This window comes from Paroedura picta, chromosome 1 (genome assembly GCF_049243985.1).
Source record: "Paroedura picta isolate Pp20150507F chromosome 1, Ppicta_v3.0, whole genome shotgun sequence".
NCBI classification, from domain to species: Eukaryota; Metazoa; Chordata; class Lepidosauria; order Squamata; family Gekkonidae; genus Paroedura; species Paroedura picta.
The window spans coordinates 33385488-33401077 of record NC_135369.1 but is presented as its reverse complement, the minus strand read 5'-3'; the positions used below and the strand labels follow the sequence as shown (position 1 = coordinate 33401077).

Genomic DNA, 15590 nt, shown 5'->3' with positions numbered 1-15590 from the left:
CCCTGCCCTCCTCTAAGTGACAACCTTTCAAATACTTAAAGACAGTAATCATGTCTCCTCTCAACCTCCTCTTCTCCAGGCTGAACTTTCTCGAGTCTCTCAGCTTTTCCTTATAGGGCTTGGTCCCCAGGCCCCAGATCATTCTCATCACTCTCCTCTGAACCCTCTCTGTTTTGTCCAAATCCTTTTTGAAGTGAGGCCTCCAGAATTGCACACAGTACCCCAGGTGGGGTTTGATCAATGCTGTATACAGTGGGACTATAACATCTTGTAATTTTGATGTGCTGCCTCTGTTGATACAGCCCAAGACTGCATTCACCTTCTTTTACCACTGCATCACACGGTCTGCTCATATATAGCTTATAATCCACAAGTACCACCAAGATCCACAAGTTCACACACACTGCTACCCAGAAGTGTATCTCCCTTCCAGTATGCATGCTTCTCATGATTGGAACCCAGATGTAGAAATCTACGCTCCTCCTTATTGAATAGTATCTCGTTCTAATTTTCCCGCTTGTTATCTAGCATGCTGGTTTCAGTCACTGCTTGATGATCTTTCATTGAAATTACTGGAAACGACTGGAAATGGAGTAGTGTAGTGATTAGAGTATCCAACTAGGAAGCCTGGATTCAAATTCCCTCTCAGCCATGGAGGCTGAGTAAGGCAGGAGTAAGGTGTGCAGTCTCTGACCCCTCTCAGGCACAGAAACCATAAGAGAACTCACTTATGCTCGGGGGGGGGGTAGCAATGGAAGCAGCCAGTTCCCTGGTTGGTGGCTGAGTCCATTAAGGCAAGAGGGGAAAGGCTGCAGACCAGCTCTGGAGTTCCTGCAGCCACCTTCTGAAACTCCTGTGGGCCCCCAGGGAGTCACGGAATACCTGGTTCTGATCAATACAGATGCACTTCAGCTCCGCAGTGAATGATTAAGTGTGTTTTTAAAACTAATGATTATGAATAATAGTAATGACCTCTTTTTCTCTCTTTAATAGATTTTTAACTACTTTGGGAAAATAAAAGTGAGAGTAACACTGGTAACCAAGAATGAGCCCTACAGGCCCCATCCCCACCGGTTGGTTGGAAAAGATTGTGAAAATGGCTATTATGAAGCTGAATTTGGACCAGACCGCAGAGTCTTGAGGTTAGTAATGGGCACTTGCTGTAGGTGGTTGAAGAGAGATGTAATATAGACTGTAGACCTTAGGCTACAGTCCTCAAATCTGGACTCACCTTCCTGGCTCTACTTATCCAGGGATTGATTGCTGGTCTTAATTCCCTCAGTTGTTTTGCCCCCTTTTTGTCTGATCCCTTTTTTGCTGGCCCTGTAATTTGTCCTGTGGGGACCGTGCCCTGCAGCTGTAAGGCCCAAGATGGGAATGCTGCCATCTCTTTGTAGGCCCTTTGCTGTCAAGTGCTCTGGTAATGTGTCCCTTCTAGAGGCCAAGGCAGTTGTGGGTAAGCAAGCATGGGGAGAACTGATGAGTTTTAAATGGAGTTTGATTCATGAGCATGTGTGCAGTCCTTTCTAGTTAGTTAATGTTCTGTGAATCCATTGTATATTATTGGTCCGTCAGACATCTCTAGGGGGATTTTAAGTTTCTGTATTAGAACACAGCAGATAAACAATGCTATACTTCAGATCTTTGTGCATTAGTTCCTATGATTCTCTAAGTCTTACATGTGACAAACTCCTGGTGAAATCCAGAAGTACAACTACTCTCCAGGTGAAAAATATCCATTCCGCTGGAGAAAGTGGCTGATTTGGAGGTGTAAGGTGTTCTCTGAGTTTCCTCCCTTCCCCCAAATATGTCCTCCCCAGGTACTACCCCCAAATTGCCAGGAATTTTCCAATCTGGAGTTGGCAACTTTCCTTCAAGGGAGAATTACCTTTATTAAAGGAGAAAAGTCTGTTTGCATTGAAGGAAATCTTTCTCTTTTGGAAGAAAACACAGTTGATGAGAGTCATACAATCCAATTTAGTGGTAGGGAGTTATAGGATCCAACTAGGGATGCCAGCCTCCAGGTGAGTCCTGAGGATCCCCTCAAATTACAGTTCATCTCCAGACTACAGAGACTAGTTTCCCTGGAGAAAATGGCTGCTTTGGAGGGTGGATTCTGAGACCCCTGTCTTCCTCAGGCTCCATCCCCAAATCTCAAGGGATCTCCCAGTCTGGATTTGGCAATTCTACCCCTCATCTCCCATCAGTGTCCAGGGGGGACCTGGCAACCCTAGACCCAGCCCTGTCTGTAAGAGAACTCTGCTCCATAGGAGTGGGACAGGCACAGTGTCTCCTCTCTGTGCAATATCTTCACCTTGTGGAATGACTCATGGACATATCCTGCCATTAACAGACACTTGATTGTATAAAAGATTGAGTAAATCCTCATATATTTAAAAACTAACAGCCAAAGCAGCTGATTTTGGGTGGCAATACCTTAACCTGCCCCTATCCAAGTAATCTTTAACCGCTCCTGTGGAGCGGATTAAATAAAAGGGTAAGGCCACCTGGGGAGGAGTTAGGGCGGGCCCTGTCTGGGATAAAAACTCGGAGGGCCCAATCAGGAGCCACAAAGCGGCTTCTGATTGGGCCCTCCGAGTGTCCATCCAGGGCCAAGCAGCCAATCGCACGGCTCCCCATTGGCTGTTTGGCCCAGCTTCGCCTAGCCCAGCCAGGGACTTTCTGAGCAGACTGAACAGCCAGCCCGCAGGGTAAGTCCTCCGGCCCGGTCTCTCCTCCACGTAGGGAAAGGAGCAGGGATGCCACGTCGAAGATGCGTCATCCCTTCTCCTTTCCTGCTCTGCGCCCCTTGCCGCTGGGGGGGGGCGTTGTAGGTCAGGCCCTTCTCCCGGCCCCAGGAACAGCCTCGCTGTGGTGCGTGGCCGGCCGCCGGCCTTCTCCCGGCCCTGGGGCCAGCCTCGCCACGGCGAGCCTGCTCCGAGGGCTGAGAGAAGGCTTTCCCAGCCTTCCACCTGGCCGGGGGAGGCACCGCCGCCCTGCTCCTGGGACCAGGAGAAGGCTCTGCGAGCCTTCAGGCTGGGTGGGTGGCCACCTGCAGCCCTTCTCCCGGCTCTGGGAGCACCCTCGCCACAGCAAGGGTGGTCCTGGGGCCAGGAGACCGCCACGTGACACTGCTGGCTGGGTGGGTGGGTGCCCGGCTGACTTCTCCCAGCCCCCGGGACCTGCCAGCGGCCAGCAGAACGCCCCAGGTCACGCCCCATTGGCCACTGCGTCCCAGCCCCCGGGAAGCCTTCGCCCTGCAAAGGCTTCCCTGGGCACGGGGGCCTAGTGCCCATTTTATTTGCAGATAAAATGGGCTTTAATTCTAGTTTCAAATAAAATACTAAATGCGGCTGTAAAAAACAAGTCAGTTTTCAAATGTGGCTTAGTTTTGAAGGGCAAGTAAGAAATGTGGCTGCACCTGAAGGACGTCATTTGCTCATTCCCCCCCCCCCCCCCGAGAATTCGGACTGCGTTCCACTGTTTTCCCTAGTGAGTTGGTTATTTTTCTTTTTTTCATGGGCTGAAAGGTACTTCCAGTGCCTGATGGGATATTGTCTGGTTTTGATCTATATCTATATCTATATCTATATCTATATCTATATCTATATCTATATCTATATCTATATCTATATCTATATCTATATCTATATCTATATCTATATCTATATCTATATCTATATCTATAAATACCGCCGCTCTCCAAAGTCTCACGGCGGTTTACAGAACTTCATAAAAACAATAACATCCCATAAAAACCCATTAAAACATAATTAAAACACAATATCACGATGGTGGATAATAACCCACTCTCCTCCCCCCATCCAGCAAGGTCTATTACTCTCTGTCTGGGAGCGAGGGACTTAGTTGGTTTCAGCTAGAGATCCACAGCTGACAGCGCTGGGAACCACCCTGGCCTCCACCATATGCCTGGCGGAAGAGCTCCGTCTTGCAGGCCCTGCCGAAAGCTGACAAATCCTGCAGGGCCCACAGGTCTTCCGGGACCTCATTCCACCAGGTTTTGCTGATTCACTGCTACTGCAGACCCTTGTGTCAGCCCACATGCTGTTCTTAACTATTCCCCCACCCTCAGGAGATGCTTGTCAGGGCATACTGTGTATGGGACATTGCGGGGAAAACCCTTCCACTCACAGTCTTTTGAATCCAACCCAATCTCTTGTTCTAGTCCTTGCAATGTTCCTGTAAGGCAGTGGTCTCCAACCCCCGGTCCAGAGACCGGGACTTGTCCGTGGATCAGTTGGTACCAGGCCGCCACTCCTCCTTGTCCTCCTCCCCAGCTGCTGCCTTGGGGGCTGACTTGCCACTGGCTCATCTTTGGTGCTCTCCAGCGGCCGCCATGGCTGGGACTCCCCCTCGGCATGGCACTGCACAGAAAGTCAGGGGTGCTGACAGGAAAGCAAGCAAATCAGGGGCTCAGGCATCGGCATCCCTCGGCAAAAGACTACCCCCCCCCCCGGGCCTCAGTAAAATTGTCAAGCGTTGACTGGTCCCCGGTGATAAAAAGGTTGGGGACCACTGCTGTAAGGTACTGCTGTGGTGCTACACTTGTATTTTAGATTTGGATCGAGTCGGAGAGGGGCAGTGGCTGCAGTTCGTGAGTTTGTTGCAGAAGTGTAATGGTTACTATACTTATGGTATATGTCAGTGTGCTTGGTGTAGAGGTGTCATGGACTGCACGTGTTAAATATCATGGTCTTTTGGTTAGAATCATAGAATCATAGCGTTGGAAGGGGCCATACAGGCCATCTAGTCCAACCCTCTGCTCAACGCAGGATCAGCCCAATTGCGTTTTTAAAGGTTGCGTTTTTAAATGTTTGTTTTCCTCCACTATATCTTTGCTCATGCATGCACAAGTCATTTCAAGCTTACTTCATTTGTCTGATGCAGTGCTAGCGTATGCCACTTGGTACTTGTTAGTCTTATTTATTTAATTTTTGTCCCCCCCCCCCCCCCGCTGCAAGCAGGCTTGGAGCATTCTGCACCAGCTGTAATCTTCAGTGACAAGAGTAGTTACCATGATCCAGCCTGGAGGTGACTGTTGCATGGTCTCCCGGAGCCAGATAGGGTGCTCGTAGTTTTGCCTGGTGCAGATGGTAAAACACCTGGCAAGCTACATTCATGATAGGGAGGCATCGGAGGCCACACCCAGACTCTTGACAGTGCACAAAACAGTTAATTGTAGTCTGTCAAGGAATGGGAGGCACACTTCTTCTTCTGGCCCCTTCTCCCCCAGCCACAGGACCTCTGTCTTTGAGGGGCTGAGTTTCAGGTGGCTCTGCTGGAGCCATCCTGCCATGGCTTGCAGATGTCTGGCTAATGAATCTGGTGATGTATCTGGCTGGCCGCCTGTCAACAAATAGAACTGGGTGTCATCAGTGTACTGGTGGCACCCTAGCCCATATGAGTTGCTCTAGACTCTCTTGATCTTGTTCAAATCTTGACTAGTAATTCTGAGAAATACAACGAACAGAATTGGATTTTCATCTGCAATAATGCCAGGCATTATGAGACAGGCAAGAAGTTGCTTGGAGACAGAATAGGTAGGACAATAAGCCTGGTTTGCATTTATTTTCCTGATTTTGGTATTGCAGTTTGCTACAGTTTGGCATTCAACTTCCTATTTTGTGCTGTCCCCGGGAGGGGGGGATGATGTCATGGGTTTTCCATGTGGGAAAGAATCAAGTTGCTGGTGGTAGGTGGGGGGAGTCCCTATGAAACTGCCTTGTGACCCGATACCATCCATTGTATGCAAAGTAAGGCAGCTGTTGTTACTTTTGTCCAGAGTCTGATGAGAACAGAAAACTGTGTGGAAGTATCTCTCTTGACTGCCAGAGCAATTCAGGATCATGGATCAACAGTGTTTTTTTTTTGGAAGCAACATTTTTATTGTGTTTATCTGCAACATTTTAATTGTGTTTTAAACCTGAATTCCCAGTGATTACTCTTAGAATCATAGAATCATAGAATCATAGAATCATAGAGTTGGAAGGGGCCATACAGGCCATCTAGTCCAACCCCCTGCTCAACGCAGGATCAGGCCTAAGCATCCTAAAGCAATCTTAAAGGGTTAAATAAACAGGAAATTCTGTGGCACCTTAAAAGCCAACAAAATTTATTCCTGAATAAGCTTTCATGAATTAGAATTCCCTTCATCAGGTGCGTAGAGGTCTACATCATAGTGGCAATTTATACTTAAGTATAAACAGTTGCTATGGATAGACACTTCATGCATCTCATGAAGTGAACCATGATTCTCTAGAGCTTGTTTGGGAATAAATGTTGTTAACCTTTGAGGTCCCAGTGGATTTCTGTTTAATGTTGTTGCAACTGACTAACCCTGTACCCCTCCCCCCACTGGATTTTTAATTTAGGAAAAGAAAAGCACATATAAACAATGAATTATGTATACAAAAATATAAAGGGCAAAAAAGAAATGCGTTCTTCACATAGGTTGCACCGTATGACTTTTATCTCACTGCCATATTATAAAAAACCCATAACCTCCCTTTTCCTGTTTCCATCTTTCCTTTCCACTCCCCAAGCAACCTGCCATTTATCAGTCCAGCATTGTCAGCTCTACCTATCTGTCTATTTCATTTCTACACTGCCTTTCTGCACAATGAGGACCCAATGCAGCTTAAATTATTATCATCTCCTCCATTTTATCCTCATAACAATCCTGTGATGTACATTAGGCTGAGAATGTGTGCATGACTCAAGGTCACCCAGCAAGCCTCCTTGGCAGGTATTTGAACCTAGGGTGGCCACCTCTGTATTCTGAAATACCTGGAGATTCTGAAATACCTGGAGCCTAGGAGAAAGGAGGGACCTTGGCAGGGTATAATGCCATGTAGTCCACCTACAAAGCATCCTTTTTCTCCAGAATAAGTGAAATAAATGATTTAAATAATAACAAATAAGTGTTTTATGTAGTCTGGACATCAGTTGTAATACCAGGAGACCTCCAGCCCCTGTCTGGAGGTTTGCAACCCTATTTGAATCTGGGTCTCCCGAACTCTAACTACTATACCACACTATTTTTCATGGTGTGGCTGATGTTGAATATTAGTAAACAGCCAATCCTGTGTAAAGTTGCCAGACCTTCCACAGGAAGTAGGGATCCCCTGCTGCCATTTCCTGCCCCCCCTAACTGCCAATCAGCTGGCAGGTGGGGAGACTTACCAGTAGAAAGAGGAAGGCCCAGACCATGTTGCTGGGGTCAACTGGAAGTGACATCATCATGCCAGTGATGGGTGATACTCTGTATTTGGATTAAAACTGTATGCTAAAAGCTGGTTGTACCATAGAGCTTTTGCCCAAATACCAGTCACCTTGAAGTCACTGGCATGATGACATCCCTTTGTATGTGATGGCCTTCTCTTTCTCCTGGTAAATTCCCCCAACTTTCCACTGTTTACCGGGAGGGACCTAGCAATCCTAATTCTGGGTGAGTCATGGAAGCCACATAGCAGCAAGATACCCACTAGTTGCTGCCAGGTGTAGTTCCAAAACTGACCCGGTAGCAACATGGAAGAACAATTCAGATGCCCTGAACTCCTTGGTGCAAGAGCTGGTGAAAAATATGTTGGCTAAATCTTTGGTTCATTGAGGCTCCTTTCAGAATAGCTCAGTCATTTTGCAATTTGCATGGAGAATTCAGATGACATCACAGCCAACCTGGGGCCTGCCAGTGCTTTGTGTTACATGTGTCACATTTTCAGCCCTAATTTGTGGTCATTTAAAAAAAGATTAAACGGCAGTTGCGGCGTCTGTCCCATGTGGACTGGCAAAGCAATATGGAGGTTTTCCAGGGGTACTTCTTTTGCATTTTCCTGTTGTTTGATATTTTCGTTTCTCAGTTTAATTCCTGTTGGCCAGGGCATTCCTTAATTTAGAAATGTTGTATAAAGAAGCAAAACCTTTGCTGGCCCAGATTTAGTTCATTGTATTAAGGCAGTAGGGTTGTGCATGTGTGGAAGGGTATTGCTGCCATATTTCAATGGTGTATATTAGTGGTCCCCAACTACCGGGCCGCGGCCCGGTGCGAAGGCCCTGGCACTGGGCCGCAGCTCCCTCTCCCCGCCCCCCCCCCCCGCAGTAAGAAACTTACCAGGCCGCAAGCTTGCGGCCCGGCAAGCTTCTTACTGCGGGAGGGGGGGGCCCTCCTTGCTGCCGCCAGTCCCCAGCCTGAAAAAGGTTTGGGACCACTGGTGTATATAACTATATATTGACCTCCTTGGGTTATAATACCATGGAGTTCTCGTTCTGTGTGTGTGTCTGTATGTGTGTACACACCACGGAGTCCATCCTCCAAAGCAGCCATTTTCTCCAGGATAACCATTCTATCATCTGGAAATCAGTTGTAATTATTGGAGATCTTCAGGCCCCATCTGGAGGTTGGCAACTCTAGTTAGTGCTCTATGGCAGTGGTCCCCAACCTTTTTATCACCGGGGACCACTCAATGCCTTTTACTGAGGCCTGGTGGGGGGGGGTAGTTTACTCCTCTACTCTCAACCACTGCCCTAATGCTCTCTGATCGCTATGGTAATGTTTAAACATCCCTTCAAAATAAGATACAGACACGCCACAACAATGAAGTGTGTTGTAAAGGGCTGGGGGGGATGAAGTAAAGGGCCAGGGGGGGGGAAGGCGTCTTTCGGGGCCCACCTCCAATTAGTCGAAGGACCACATGTGGTCCGCAGCCCACAGGTTGGGGATCGCTACTCTATGGGACCACCTATATTATTCCAACCACAGAAGATGAATGATTGAGCTGTACAAAAGAGTTCTAGCGTGGAAATAATATAAATCAGTAGGACTGTAATTTAAGGAAATTTTCTTTTTTGTTTGTCTGTTTGTTCACTGCCATTCCCAGCACAGCTGGCTCACAGTGGATCACAACAAAGTCCACATAATATAATAAACTGTTAAAATCCCAGCCCCAACCAACCACTTACCCTCTCCCCACACTGGCCCCCAGCTCCCCTCCTCCCTGCTGCCCCGGGAAGATGACAATACGACATTTCAGAGGAGGGTCCAGATCTTCCTTAGCCTTGTGCCACCTGGCCTCAGTCCAAGGCCTGGCAGGAGAGGTCTGTCTTACAGGCCCTGCGGAATTTTGTCAGCTCTCACATTTGTGTAAATACTGCACACATTGAAGCTGCTACTTTGAGAATGCTGAGTTAGTAGTCTTTTTAATTAGATTCTTTTAAAAATCCCCAACCACTGGTGGCTCAGGAGAACCATTTTATTATTTAAACTATAGCTCTCATAAATTTGAATCCTGTTTTTGTGTAAGACATTACTGGGACCTTCTTAGTCTGGTGGGTATCTTCTGAGAGCAGAATTGGATGTTACACATCAGCACCTTCCAAAATTCGTGGCTGCTTTTGCTCTAAGGAAATGCTTCTTTGGGAGCAGAGGGGTATGTGAACTTAATCCTCCTGCTCCCTGCTGCTTCTTGTCACAAGTCCCTCCCATCCTTCCTCCCTCAAGATTCAGGTACTGTTTCTTAAGGACAATCTCTGTACTTTCCCCGCTGCCCTTGCCCAAAAGGCAAAGGGAAGTAAGTGAATGTGTATATTGGAGGCAGGTGTGGTTCACTCATGCAGACATGGCCATGTTTTTGCCTACAGAGACACCTCTTGAGCTCTGCATCCTGCCCAACCGACCACTGTTTGGCACAAGCTGTTACAGCTGCCCTGTGGCCTTTCCTCCTAGTCGAACCAATGACAGACCTTGATCAGGGAGGCGTTTGCTGTGGTTGTAGGGCTTCTCAGCATGTTTTTGCTGGCCCTCCGGCACACATCAGTTGTTGGCCCCAAGGAGCCCCGTCTTAACTTCCAGGTACTTTACAAGACTAAGCGGGGGCAACCCCATCCATTCATGAGTCACTGAAAGAACCGCAGAATCTTCCCCCATAGTGAGAACAGAGTGGATTTCCTCTCCTTGAAACTGCTTGTTCCTTCTGTGATGTGTTTGAGGCAGCTGAATTCAATACCAAAACTGCTGAGATAAAGCAGTCCTTTCTTCCCCCTTGGCAGGAACTGCAGAGTGTGTGTGGGGGGGGGGGAGGATTCATCGAACAGATTCATCGAACTCAGTTCTGACTACTGTGGGACTGACTCCTCAGGGTCTCTGAGGCAGCAAAAGATGTTTCCCGGCAGGGATCAAACTTGGGGCCTTCTGTTTGCACAGCATGTGCATCTTCCATTGAGCCACAGTTTCTCTCAAAGGCAGCCCATTCTTTGCTTCTGGTCAACTGGCCATTTTCTCATGGACCACCTAGAAGTCACTGAGTTTCCTGATTGTTGTCTGATGTTGTAAAGCAGGGGTAGTCAACCTGTGGTCCTCCAGATGTTCGTGGACTACAATTCCCATGAGCCCCTGCCAGCAAACACTGGCAGGGGCTCATGGGAGTTGTAGTCCACGGACATCTGGAGGACCACAGGTTGATTACCCCTGTTGTAAAGCACAAATCTTGTTACACATAAGTATATTCTGATCCACTTGTCTTAAATTTTATGCATTCTCACGCCTGAGTTCTCCCTAGAAGTAAAATGACTAAACTGCAATTATTGTACTTTGGTCACGTTATGAGACGACACAACTCCCTAGAAGCAAATTAACTAAATAAATACGAGAGTGAAGTTGACTCACCCCTGCTTTCATGTACGACAAGTTTTGTTCCCTTCTGTACAGAAATAAACATGCAAATTCTCAAGGCTGCTTGGTACTCCACTGAGATTGATGAAACGTTCATTCATACTGGAGAAGAACCAAGATCTTCATTATCTGTAGAGGCCGTAATCAAATGGCCAATGTGGCGGGATGCACCTTGGGCTCTAGATCCCTTGTGCCTTCTGATCGCTGAGGTTGGTGCTTGGAGAGCAGGGTACTAGACTCATGGAACTTGTGCAAGGGGCTCTTCCACCAGGCATTTGGTCAAGACAAGTGAGCAAGCCACTAACCAACAACAAGAAGCCCTGTAGGCTACACTAATAGAATACGGAATCACAGTGCAGAAAGACCAAATTGTTGGTTATTGTTTGAGTACTGTTTATTATCTGACACTGTTTGATACAAGTTTTCACTGTTAAGTTTTCTTATATTTCAATGTTCATTGTACTGTATTGTGTATTTGTTTGTTTGTTTGTGTGTTAGATTTTTATACTGCCCTCCCATACGACTCAGGGTGGTTCACAGAAAACATTTCAGGAGTAATACATAGAACAGTCTAAACCCATAACACAGTCATAAATAACATATATCTTAACACCGCCCGTGGCGCCACGGGCGCCACGGACTAAATAAACCGGTAAGGCGTTCTGAGGCGGGATGTGTCCGTGATGAGGAAGGGTCCGGATTTGACCCTTCCTCTGGACAGACAATTGGAGGGACTAATCGGCAGGCGCAAAGCGCCTGCCGTTTGGTCCCTCCGATTCCCAGGCCTGAGCAACTGCGAGCCGCGCGCAGCGCGGCTCGCAGTTGCTTCTTTGCCGCCGGCCTGACACGCCGAGAGGCGCAAAGTCAAGCCGCCGGCCTGGGAGCCTCCGGCAGCCGCGCACAGCGCGGCTGCTGGGGCCTCCCTACCCTCATCGCCACTGAAACAAAAAAAAATGCTGAGGAGCCACCGATAACAAAAAAAGAAAAAAAAACACAGCCCAAAACCGCCGACGAGCCGCGTCAGGAGCCGCCCAGGAGCACCCGTCCTCCGACGCGTGCGCAGAGAGCGGCTGCCGGGGCCTCCCTGCCCTCATCGCCCCTGAAACAACAAAACCCGCCGAGGAGCAGCCCAAAGAAAAAAAAACCCGCAAGCGCCGCCGAGGAGCACCCGTCAGGAGCCGCGGAACCCCCGCCAGCCTCCTCTTACAGGTCGCCTTCCGCCCCTCGCCTGCCCCCGTCTGCTAGCGCCCATTGTCTCCTTTATACAATGGTCTTTTTTTACTAGTCAACAATAATCTAACAGTGGCTTCGAATAGAACGATAACTTGGACAAACACTCAGGGAGGTCAGGCTGCTTCAGGTCATGGAGGGGGTGTCCCAGGGGGACCAGCAGATATTGTTGGGTTGGTCGGACTCAAGTAAACGCCTGCTGGAGGAGCTCCCTTTTGCAGGCCCTGCGGAATTGTGGGAGTTCAGTAAGGGCTCTGATCTCTTCAGGGAGCTCGTTCCACCAGGTGGGGGCCAAGACAGAGAAAGCTCTGGCCCTTGTTGAGGACTGACGTGCTTCTTTGGAGCCAAGGATCACCAGCTGGTTGGTGGTGGCGGAGCATAGTGCTCTTTTGGGGGTGTAATATTACTCATACAAGCTGGTTTTGATCAGTGAGCATGTTTTAAATCTTTGTGGCATGAAATAGCAAAACATTCCACAGCACTCCACGGTGCTTATAGTGTAGGCCACCTGTGATAGACATAAACGCAGTCAGCATGTGGCCTGTCATGTCTCCCATAGCATTTGAAGAAGACTTGATTTTTATACCCTGCTTTTCAGTACCCAAAGTAGTCTCAAAGTGGTTTACAATCGCCTTCCTTTTCCTCTCCCCATAACAGACACCCTGTGAGGTAGGTGGGGCTGAGATAGCTCTGACAGAACTGCTCTGAGAGAACATCTCTAACAGGACTGTAACTAGCCCAAGGTCACTAAGTAAGCTGCATGTGGAGGAGGAGTGGGGAACCAAACCCAGCTCACCAGATTAGAAGCCCCCGCTCTTAACCACTACACCAAGCTGGCTCTGAATCGTAATCAGTCTTTCTTTCTCTGGAGCCAACCTGAGGCAGAGATTGGATACATAATTTGAAACCAGTTCCACCGCTTTCTCTGTATTGCCAAATGCCTTCCATATCCTCTGAAGATTTAGCATCTAGAAACAGACTCAATTCAAGGTTCTGGGGCTTACCCTTAAAGCTTTTTATGAGCCAGGATCCAAATATTTTTAAGAACTGCCTCATGTGCTAGTTAGGAGGCACTTTTGGCTCTCCTCTGTGAGAGCAGTCTATAGGTAAGGGCTTGCAGGTGGGTAGTGTTAACCCTGCATGAGCCCCTGCTTCTGCTTTTTTCCTTCTGCTTCTCCTTTTTTCCTTCTTTATTGAAGGATCTGATCTGATGCTAGTGCTCACACGCACAGAGAGATCAAGGGCTCTATACCTACGGCTTCTCTTTGCACACATGCTTAAAAGAGCAGCAGGTTGCTCAGGAGAGACCCTGGTTTGTCCCGTTAAAGGACCTCAGATGACAAGTGTTTAGGAAACTTTTCTTAGCTCTCCATCACTGGAGAGCAAGCGTCAGGTAGGGTAGATCATACTAACCTAAATGAAGAAGTACGCTTAGTTATTATATGGCAGCTTCATCTGCTCTACTTAATATTTCTGGTAAGGCCTTGGAGGAGGAGCGTGTCTCATGGCTTGTGCTACTCAGCGCTTAACACCTACTTAGGGTGGCTGTCCCGCCCCTGAGTGCCTCCTCCTCCAACTGGCTTGCAGTCTGTCCAGCGGCCAGCCAATCACCTTCCGTCCCCTACGCCTGACCATCCCCTCCTCCTTCCACTTCCCTCTGAGGCTCGGAGGCTGCAAATTCCTGCCATGTCAGAGCTGTCCCTGCCAGTGAGTTCCCTAACAACTGCCTGTAGCCTTTCCAGGTCCTGGGGGGGGGGGGAGGCCATCCACAGAGTTCTTCCACCCCATTCCCTTAATCTAGAGCCCATTGTATTCCTGAGTGCAACAGGCTTGGTCCCTAGTATTGTCATAGGACTGGACAAGTATGAAGAGTCTGTATGGCTTCCTCATTCATTATGCAGATATCCCAGGAGTGTGTCCAGCCATTCCAAATGACAAGTTCTTAGTTGTGTGCTATCATTCCAAAACAAGAGCAGGAGTATTTCCTTGGTGGGATAAGTTATACCAGCCTTTCTCAACTTTTTTACCATTGAAAAACCCCTGAAACATTCTTCAGACTTTGAGAAACCCCAGAAGTGGCATGATCATGCCAAATATGGTTTGTGTACATGCCCACCTGGGGCCCCACCCCTTTCCAGCCCCATCATTGGCTATTTTGGAAAGGGGGTGGGTCTGCATGAACATATATAATCATATCATCCGATAAATGTTTAACAATTTTAAAAAATGTATTTTTAAATTACTTATTTATTTCTTAACTCCCACCCATTCTGGAAACCCTTCCAAGGGCGTCAAGAAACACCAGGGTTTCATGAAATCCTGGTTGAGAAAGGCTGAACTATACACTGGCCTTTCTCTCCTGATGCCAAATTCATGTATTGCTGAACACAATTTTCAGCACTATTACCAAGCTAGAATCCCCAGAATTCTTTGGAAAAAACCACGACAATTAAAATATATTGAAAATGGGCACAAGTGTGTAGTGCAGATATACCAGCTGTCTGCTTCATTTTCATTCCTCCTGTGTTTGTATGGCTGGGATAGGCTTAGGTTTTTGTATTGCATGGTTTCAAATTTATATAAGTCTCCTTGCCAGGCAGCCTTTCTGTTCTTGAATGTCACAATACCACCACTACCACCCCGGCTCTTTCATTTTCCCAAAAATGTGTGCATGTCAACATGGTGGCACCTTTGTGAACTTGCTGAATCGCATGAGATCCTCATGGTCATTCTCAATGAAATCTTCCTGTAAGGGATATGCTGCCGTAGGGATTTTTGCAATAATTCACTTTTGGGCCAGGGTTGTTTTGCTGATGGTGGTTTGAAATAGCTGTTTGTGCTCCAGCTTTCAGAACCTGGGTATCCAGTGTGTGAAGAAAAGAGAACTCAAAGAATCCATCATCTTGCGAATCACAAATAACATCAACCCATTCAGTGGTAAGTAGCAACAAAGATGCACTGAAAGACAACATTTTTCTTATGCTTATATATACTAGCTAAGCTAATGATAACATGTCATGCTGCCATTGCATGTTTTAAGTCATGGCTTGCTTGGAATGTACTGAGCCCTCTGAAGGAGCCCTTTGGAGTGGCTACCTGTGCTTGCTCGCTCTGAAGCTCAGCTGGTATCCCTGAGCTGCTGCTGGTGGCAGGCTTGGGCGTCTGATCTGGGTGTGGGGCCCAGCTGAGCATTGTTGCAATGATGCATCAGGAGCAACCCCCCCCCCCATTACGCCAAGCTGGTTCTCTTTAGAATGCTATGGAAGACATGACATGACAGACAGACAGCTTGCACACTGCAAGTGACTTACGCTAAGCACTGTGGAGTGCTGTGGAAAGTTTTACTGTTTCAAACCACAAACATTTAAAAATCCATCTCTTTTCTTCTTCAGTGGGGTATAATGCCATAGAATTCAACTTCCAAAGCGGCCATTTTCTCCAGTTGAATTGATCCTATTGACTGGAGATTTCCCAGGAAACCTCTAGTCACCAGCTGTGGATTGGCAATCCTAAAAATCCTTAACAGCCAATACCAACATCTTGAATTGAGCCCAGAAGCAACTTTGAAGCCAGTGCAGATGGAACATGACTAGAGTTAAATGGTTCCAGTGACCCACTGCAATCAGCACTGCAGCATTCTGTTCCAACAGTAGCTTCTGGACAGTCTCCAAGA

The 15590-nt window shown here is 47.7% G+C and overlaps 1 protein-coding gene across 3 annotated transcripts in view; it reads left to right on the top strand.

The window, feature by feature from the left end:
- The window catches only part of REL (REL proto-oncogene, NF-kB subunit), a 57224-nt gene that overhangs the window by 11568 nt on the left and 30066 nt on the right, over positions 1-15590 (top strand). For all 3 annotated transcript variants that reach the window (XM_077333071.1, XM_077333090.1, XM_077333080.1), the window contains exons 3-4: positions 994-1142; positions 14763-14854. In XM_077333071.1, coding sequence (XP_077189186.1) covers positions 994-1142; positions 14763-14854 — 241 coding nt within the window. The remainder of the gene's footprint in view (positions 1-993; positions 1143-14762; positions 14855-15590) is intronic.